At 39.4% G+C, this 8,609-nt stretch overlaps 2 protein-coding genes across 2 annotated transcripts; one reads left to right on the top strand and one right to left on the bottom strand.

The window, feature by feature from the left end:
* The first annotated feature begins 2,416 nt into the window (after positions 1-2,416).
* On the top strand, positions 2,417-3,912 carry LOC101298972 (UPF0481 protein At3g47200-like). Its single transcript, XM_004292946.1, has 2 exons — positions 2,417-3,077; positions 3,488-3,912. The coding sequence occupies exons 1-2, from the start codon at positions 2,417-2,419 to the stop codon at positions 3,910-3,912; spliced, it is 1,086 nt and encodes a 361-aa protein (XP_004292994.1).
* Positions 3,913-6,405: 2,493 nt separating this feature from the next.
* On the bottom strand, positions 6,406-8,012 carry LOC101313089 (probable sugar phosphate/phosphate translocator At5g25400-like). Its single transcript, XM_004291415.1, has one exon. It carries the CDS (start codon positions 7,863-7,865, stop codon positions 6,831-6,833), a length of 1,035 nt encoding a protein of 344 aa, XP_004291463.1. The 5' UTR covers positions 7,866-8,012; the 3' UTR covers positions 6,406-6,830.
* Positions 8,013-8,609: the final 597 nt, after the last annotated feature.

The following is an 8,609-nucleotide window of genomic DNA, read 5'->3' as shown; positions in this document are numbered from 1 at the left end:
CTTGGGCAGGTAGAAGATTCCAAACTCACGATTCTGCATCTCTGCAACAAAACAACATCATAGAATAGAATAAAAGTTACAAACTCAACTATATCTTTGAAATTAAAGCCAAACTGCTCAACTAATAGAAACTCAATCAGTCAAGCCGTCACCCCCAACAAATTATTTGATCGGTGCTATTAACTTAATTATTAATGAAGATGGAACCTTTTTTTTTAAATGACTTTTATTAATAATTTACACACCTTATATATGTCGTGAGGTTTGAACCTATGACCTCAAAGTTGTCAGTTAAACACCTTAACCAACCAAGCCACAGCTTACTGACAACGAAGACGAAGACTTGAGTACTTGGTGCTTGTACCTTATATATATATGTATAGCCCCTGATGAGGTTGGTACCTGGTACTTAGTGCTTCTATTACTAAGAAAACTAGTATCTCTTTCATCTGCCAACTCCAAGAGCACGAGTAAAATAGTAGTATATCTTGAGCAATCGGGTTCCCAGCTCTTGGCTGCTTCATTACACACAAGGTGCGTACGCTTGATCACTGACTTGATCATGGATTATCTTTGTTCAAATTCTATATTTTAAGACATTATTTGGTATTTTACTACGATGTTTTTTTGTTTGTTCGAAATCTTAGTACAATATTTGTTTATAATAAAGTTTAATTACCAACTGCTGTTGATCGAATATATTGTATAACAATTTGCTTTTTATTGAACTGAACAATTTTTTGTTGTTGTTAGAAGCTCACGCATGCATGCATGCATCAGTTTTAATGTTCCAAAATTACTGACTAATATGATAGTCATGTTGAGTTTCACACCCTCACACAACTGAGTTAGTGGATTGAGATGGAGAAAACCCAAAACAGAATTCCGTATTTTTGAGAGAGACGTACGTTGTACGTGTATCATTTAGGGAAGGTCCTAGAGGGGGGTGAATAGGCCCTGACAACTTTTCGCTCTATCCCGCGCACAAGGATAGCAAAGCTTAAGCTATTATGTTTGTTGTGAGACTAAGTTATGTAAATAAAATTGCAAGTACTGAAAGTAAAAGATATATATAACACCAATACGTTTTTTACTCACAAAAACCCTGCAACCAGAGAGAAAAACTGCATGCCTCTAACTCTTGAGAGACAAACTTTTCCACACTTCTTACAAGACTCACAACTCAGAGGATGACACAACGCCTAGCCATCATGTCTAGTCTACCTAGTAGCACTCAACTGAACTTGCTCTTTTGTCACTCAAGTGTTTTACACATAGCACTATTCTAAGCTTCTAAGCAGAATTCAACTAACGTCTTTAGCTAATTCTCAAAGGCAGCTTCGCCGGGTTGTTGCATTTCCTAGACAAATCTCAAGGTATGCAAATGCACAATGATATGAGTTTGAAAAAGTTTTGGTGCTCAGCTTTAAGATTGACAATCACAAGGAAGACTTAGAGATAAATGAGCAGTTAGCAAAATGCTAGACTCAATAGTAGAAAACAAGAAAGACTATTTTCAACAACCAAAGAGCAAGAGAGGCCTTGCTCTTTATTTATAGGCCAAGTGCAAAGCTATGAGGAAGCAAGCACGTTAGCCACATTAACAAAGCTTCTTTTGGACTTTAGCAACTTGTCTGAAAAACTAGGATAGATAGGATCATAGGGATCCTTCCGGTCACAAGACAAAAGCTAAGATAGACTTCCCTAAGGAGAATGAAGCCAAAAGAAAAAGACAAATGGTTTTGGAAAACTTAATCAGTTTTAGTCAAGCATAAGGACTCTAGAAAACCACTTTTTCTAAGAGGATGACAGCTGATAGCTTGGTGCATCACATGGGTCAGCTGCTGACTTGGTTTATGTATCACAAAACCCAGCTGGTCTCTTAAGGCACAAGACATGTGGTCATGGGTTGGTTTGACACACCATCCTAGACTAATTTAGAGCTCAAGTATGAATAAACAAATGTTTTGCTAAAAGAGATTTGAAATTCAAACATTTAAAAACTGAAGCAAATACATTTGAATATGCACATGGTCAGACTCAGCAGATAGGATAGATGCAACATGGGTATCCATCTAACCTCTGCTTGCCATCCTTAGTGAACGAATGCGATGCACATGCATGAACTACCTAATGCACATGAGATCTGTTAGGTTCTTCATTCTTCACTTGAGTAGTCCTTGCTATCATGCTACAACATGTAGCATGTATCCTTGTGTTTTGATCATAAAGGGATAGCCAACAATTCTTATACCAACATGTATGTAATGCATAAAGTGTTGATTGTTTTATACCAAAACACAATATGTTCAATAACTTTGTGCATTTTATTCTAAAATTTTTGAAACTACTGAAATACATATTTATAAACTAGTGATCGAGTTTAACTTTGTGAAAACATATATGTAGGATGGAAATGGGAGGAAGTGATGTAGCTGCTTCTACTTGTGACATAGAAACTCCATCGCAAACCAGAACGGAGAAGTTGGGAAGCGTGTCTGCCCCGTCCCCTTTGCGTTGCATCTTGTCTCCCCCGTCCCGTTTCCGTTGCATCCACCAGGTTCCTGATCGATTCCGCTGTGAACGCGAAAAGGACTACACACCTCGTGTAATCTCTATAGGCCCATATCATCATGGAAACAAATCCTTGAAGCGCATGGAAGTTCACAAAAAGAGGTACCTAGATTGTTTCATGGAGCGAAGCCATTCAAAACAGAATGATTACATAGAAAAAATAAGAGGCCAAGAAGAAGAACTGCGGAAGTGTTACACAGAGACCATTGAGCTTACCAGGGATGAATTTGTCACAATGGTTTTAGTCGATGCCATCTTCCTTATCGAGTTCTTACTTAGGTACCCGCACGGTGACTCGGAAGATAAAAATGACTACATCTTTGAAATACCAATGATGCTCCCGGATGTCCAGACTGACTTGCTGATGCTTGAAAATCAGCTTCCACTCTTCATTCTGGAGGACCTTTTCAGCCTGTACAATCCTGAGTCAGATGGAGGTGCTAAGCGGCTTTCCATAGAGTTTCTTCTTTACCAGGCCGGTGGCAGTTTCGGGGTAAAGTTGGGTAAATATTCATCCGAAGTAGAAGGGCAACATTTTGTTGATCTCTTAAGAAACCTATTGGTGGCTCCCAGGGCCGGTCCTGTATCCATAAAGGCTCAAGGCGAAAATATATTTGAGGACCCCAAAAAAAAAAAAAACTCAAAATATTACAAAAAAATCACGGTCTTCTTCTTCTGTATTAATTTGGACGTGCGCGAGAACTGAAAAGAAAGAGTAAGAGACGCTAGGTGTTCTACTCTTTTTCTAACTTTTTTTTTTTACAGGCCTATAATAAAAAAATTTGAGGCCCTAGACCCAGGCCTGGTCCGTCTTGCCCAGGGCCGGGCCCGGTGGCTCCTCTATTAAAAGAAAAATTTAAGGGAGAAAAAAAATCTGCAATAGCACCTAGCATTGAAAAGCTGCACCTGGCAGGAGGCAAAATTCATGGTGAGACGTCAATCCCGAACTTGTTTGCCATAAGATTCGATGATAAATGGATTCTGAAGAGCAGGATTCCGAAGAACGGGATTCTGAAGATTCCAAAATTGAAGATAAATGATTCAACGGAGCTTATACTTCGAAATTTAATTGCCTTCGAACAATGCAGTATGTCTAATCCTATCATATGTCATTATGTTATCCTCATGGATATGTTGGTGGACAGTTCAAAAGATGTGGAGTTGCTTGTTAAGCACAAAATTATTGAAAATGATCTCTTAGGTGACGATCACGAGTTGTCTAGCATGATCAACCGCCTTTCTAAGCGGATTGTGCATGTGACCCGGACAACTTCTATTATGGTGCTCTTTGTGGAAAGATGGACAAGTTCTGCAATTCGAATTGGCCCAAATGGATGAAAAATTTGAGAAGCAAATATTTCAACACCCCTTGGGCAACTCTTTCTGTCGTGGCAGCAGTTGTTCTCCTCATCTTGACGGCCATTCAAACTATCTGCTCAATTTATCAAACTTTTTAAAGGTCGATGATTATGTATGGGGAGACCAGCTTAATTTGTTCTATGAGTGAATGCAGTGTGTGTGCTTTGTTGTTTTAACTTTTAAGTGTGTGCTTTGTTGTTTAGACTTTAGAGTGATATCCAGTGTTATTGAGTTGACTGAAGCTAGTAGAGTATTTGTTTGGTTTGCTAGGTTGTGGAAATGAATTTGCTACTTACTTCGTTGTTATAATAAGAATTTGCTAGCTCAGTAATTTTTTTAAATAATTGTATCTTCTATTGCATCTATTAGTTTCATGTTAAAGGATTACTCGGACACATTACTAAAAAAAAAAAAAAACACTTGGAATGGTTGATACTCAGTTGTTACTCTTTTACTTTTGGTAACTGGTGGCAAAGAATCAAAATGATGCTAGTTTTGGTAGATGGAGTTAATTTTTACTAGTTCATCCCTAACCAATCTCAGTTCAATTCAAACCTTGCCACCAACACTCACATATGGGCAGCTCATACATATCATACGGAGAAACAAACTAAATATCATGGGACATTTTAACATTGGTGATTTGCTTAAGTTGAGTATGGGCCTCTAGTAGAAAGTGGCTTTATGATATTTTGACACCAGCTTCATATTGGTGCTCCACCAGCTTGAATGCTGGAGTTTTAACTCCAAATGAAGTTCGAAATTTACAAACTGATGTGAGAAAGATGATCCCATTTCTGATGTGTACATTGGCAAGTAACCAGCCAAACTAAGCCAGCGCCCAAAATTATAATACAACCCAAGATTGTGACACCTTATCTCATTTGGTACCATGTCAATTTGTCTACTAATAACGCATTTGGTGGAGTCTTTGAAAATCCCAAAAACTTCATCCTGCACTAACTGAACTGATCAATCTATGTCAATTTTGTAACTAGTTTTCATTAGAACATGGATTACACCAATGCCACTAAGAAACCACATTGCTATTTTTGGTTCATGTAGATTTAGTTTTTTAATATTTTGATCTCAAAATGTTGTTTTCAAAGAAGGGAATGAGTAAACTCTTTAAAAGCAACAAAGATTGGAAGCTACTTCTTGTAAACAAGACCATGATATAAACAATGTGTTAGCATAACAACCTTGTTAAACCTCATGTCAAAAGTTAATGGGGATCACGGTTTCGGGTGCTTACATTACTCAGAATGCGTGGCGTGAAGGATATATAGTGTTTCTGTACAATCCCGGATGGGCTTGCAGAAGCTGATGACGTATTTGGTGGATGGTCGGCTACCCTCTTTCCGACCTGCACTAACAAGGATGACCGGGAGCCTCCGGTCTTTCCTTCTCTGAAGCTTAAGTCAGTTTCTTATGACAAAGTGTAATTACTGAGGGTAGTTATTGTTGCCTGACAAACTGGTGGCTGGGCTATATATATATATATATATATATATATATATATATATATGACCCAGAGGGGGTTATCTTTACTTGAAAACCGATGTGGGACAATTGTCTTTATTGTTATTTCATATCCAGCTCCCTTATGCCTTCTGAAACCACTCCCAACCCAATACTGCCACCGAGGTCGGGCCGGCTAATTGGTGGGTACCTTGGGGCGACCTCGGTTATGGTGGTATGCCTGCTGGTTTATGGGCTTGGGAGGTTGTTTTACGCACAACCGATTACATATAGCAAGATAAAGTTGTATTGTATTCTAGAGCTGAAACTCTAGATACGTGAGCATTTAGATTAATTAGTTAAATGTGAGAAACACAAAAATTTGAGATATTGTCTAATCTGACAGATAACCTTCATAAGCTTGAAAGGGAAGTGAGCATGAGTAAGTATGACACTACCAAATCAACATACCAAAGCTAAAGCTGTTTATCTTTCTGTTTTTGAACTGAAGCTAAAGCTGTTGATCATTTCCAAGTGGTTGAGAACTTGAGATGGTAAAGTCTTATAATCATGGAAGATAAAATTCTATTGGAATTCAGTAAGTTCATAACAGAAGGTAAAAATAGGTAAAGGCTGAGCTTGGGGCAAGAATTAGTAGCTCTTACCTAACTTGCTTACTTGTATACCAATATGAATTGGTCCCAGTCAAAGACACAGATCCCTTAATGGCCCATAATTTGAAGTGGGCAATTTCAAAGTGCATTAACAAGTTGTTCTTTATTGCCATGATTTTTCTTGTCAAACTTGCAAAGTCCCACTCTTGGCCAAATGAGCATCTGTCCTGTTCTCTTTTCCATTTCACAACAACGTCCAATCTCTAAAGTCTCGAATAAGTGATAGGATTGACAAAGATGAAATCTAGTACAGATGAGAAAGAACGCTAAATGTGATCCATGCCAGTGCCAGCTTCAGAAGAACACCAACAACAATCCCATTGAGACAAAGATAATGAAAATGAATAAATAAGTATTAAAGCTTCACAAGGATTAAGGAGTTCCTACACAAACATATATGAAAAAAGGAACCAAAAAACAAGGCATCTGAGATTCTTCCTCTACTAAAAACACATGATTGGCACTATAAGCAATAGTTGTGACTTGTGAATCTCAAATCCTCAACAATACTAAAATGTGAGTACTAAAAAAAAAACAGCCAGCAGCTAGCATAACAAAAAAGAAAACAACCGAAATCTAGAACAACATACCAAAACCCGAATTCTTCATCTCAAGAAGCGAAAGTAATCAAGTTCCTTTTGCTCCCCAATTCGAACCCATTTTATGCTCTTCCACCTTCTAACCCAACAATGCTCTTATTATCATTACTCAAATTCTGTTCCTAACTCAATTCGGAACAACAATGCAACTCAATCCCGGGACTCACTTCTCTTCCCGTCCATCACTTTCAGCCTCCAAGAGCCTATTATTCGCCTCCTCATCCGCATTCGGCACCTTCTTCTGCGCCTCCTTGGCCTTCAATGCCTGCAATTTCGAGTGATTGTAATACGCAACCCCTAAAAACGCAAGGCCGTAACCCACTAGATTGATCGGGGTCACAGTGTCCTTGATCACAGACCAAGAGAACGCAATCAAGAGCCAATCCTTCACCACACCCGCCACATTCATCGTCAAAGCCGAGGTCTTCCCCACGAGCAAGAACACAGCAAGATTTAACGCGAAAGCACAGAGCGAATTAGTTCCAAAGATCACATAATCGAGATGAAAACTCGACGTGTCTCTCAATGTCGGGTACTCCACGTAGATCCACGGCACCAACAAGAAAGCCAAGCAACACGGAGCAACATAGTACAAGGAAGTTATGGGATTCAACGTGATGCCTTTGGATGTGAGTAGGATTTGGATCAAGACAAGTCTAGTGGCTTCGAAGACAACCGCTCCGAGTTGGAGGATCACACCCCACGTGTCGAAGCGGGCTTCTCCGTAGGCGGCGATGGCGACGCCGAAGGAGATGGAGAGCATGTTGACCATGGTGTCGGTTTTGAAGGTTTCTTTTTTGAAGGAGACGCCGATGGAGTAGACGGCGACGGGCATGAGGGCCTTGAGCATTTGAATGAAGGAGACGGAGAGGTAGATGTAGGCCGAGTTGGAGAGCCAGAGGGAGAGGGAGTAGAGGGCGCCGATGGGGACGACGGAGGAGAGGTAGACGTCACGTGACATGGTGATGGGTTCGACGAGCTTGAAGACGCGGACGAGGAGGAAGGCGAGGGCGGCGCAGAAGGACATGTGGATCATGGTGAGGGAGATGGGGAAGGGCCAGTTGTACATCTTCTTGTCGAGGATGTACTTGTTGTAGACGATGACGGTGAAGCTGAGGAAGATCCATATGGCGACGTAGGTGTAGGAGAGGAGGATCTTCTTGATCACGCCTTCGCTCAGGGAGCCACCTTTGCCCATTTTCTGGCGACTGTGATTGAGTTGAGGGGAGGTTAAGGTGAGAAAAGGGAGGAGGTGGAGGAGGAGGAGGAGGAAGAAGGGGTCAGATAGAAACTGTGATGTATTGAGTTGGGAGTGAGAGCTGGTTTGTAGTGAGAGAGGGGTTTTTTTTTTGGTTTAGAGAGAGAGGGGTTTTTTATGTGTGTGGAAAAATGGGGGAAGTGGGGGGTTTGATGGGAATTTGGGCTTTTCTTATAGGGTTTTGAATTTTTCCATAATTCCTTTTATATTTTTCAAAAATAAAGAAATTGTACTTTTGTCTTGTCTTATTATTTGGTCATATGTATTTTGTGGTCCAATATGTATTTTATTTTATGTTTTGGAACTTCGGGTAGGATTTTGTACATAAGAAGAGGATTTGTCATTTTACGATTATTATGTTTTTTTTTGTCATGGCGATTACTTGTAGTATTTCGTTTCTACAGTAGTGATAATATCGTTTAAGTTCAACCACTCTATTGTTAATATTTGAAAATTTGATCTCAAAACCATTAGAAAAAAATTAAACTGTTTATCATCTCTTGTATTGTTGTAATTTCTTTCTTATGTAAAATTTTATCATTTCTATAACTAAAGACCGTATATGTTTTACCATCAAGTAGGTTGTAACTTGTAAGTGATTTAGGAAAACGTAACCGAAGGAATTAAATTTTAAATTGCGTTAGTTTTGGTTAAAAGAACAAAAACAGAAAAAATGGTGGAGTT

Source organism: Fragaria vesca, linkage group LG2, assembly GCF_000184155.1.
Source record: "Fragaria vesca subsp. vesca linkage group LG2, FraVesHawaii_1.0, whole genome shotgun sequence".
Classification (NCBI taxonomy): Eukaryota; Viridiplantae; Streptophyta; class Magnoliopsida; order Rosales; family Rosaceae; genus Fragaria; species Fragaria vesca.
The sequence above is the reverse complement of the archived record's forward strand: the minus strand, read 5'-3'. Positions and strand labels throughout refer to the sequence as shown.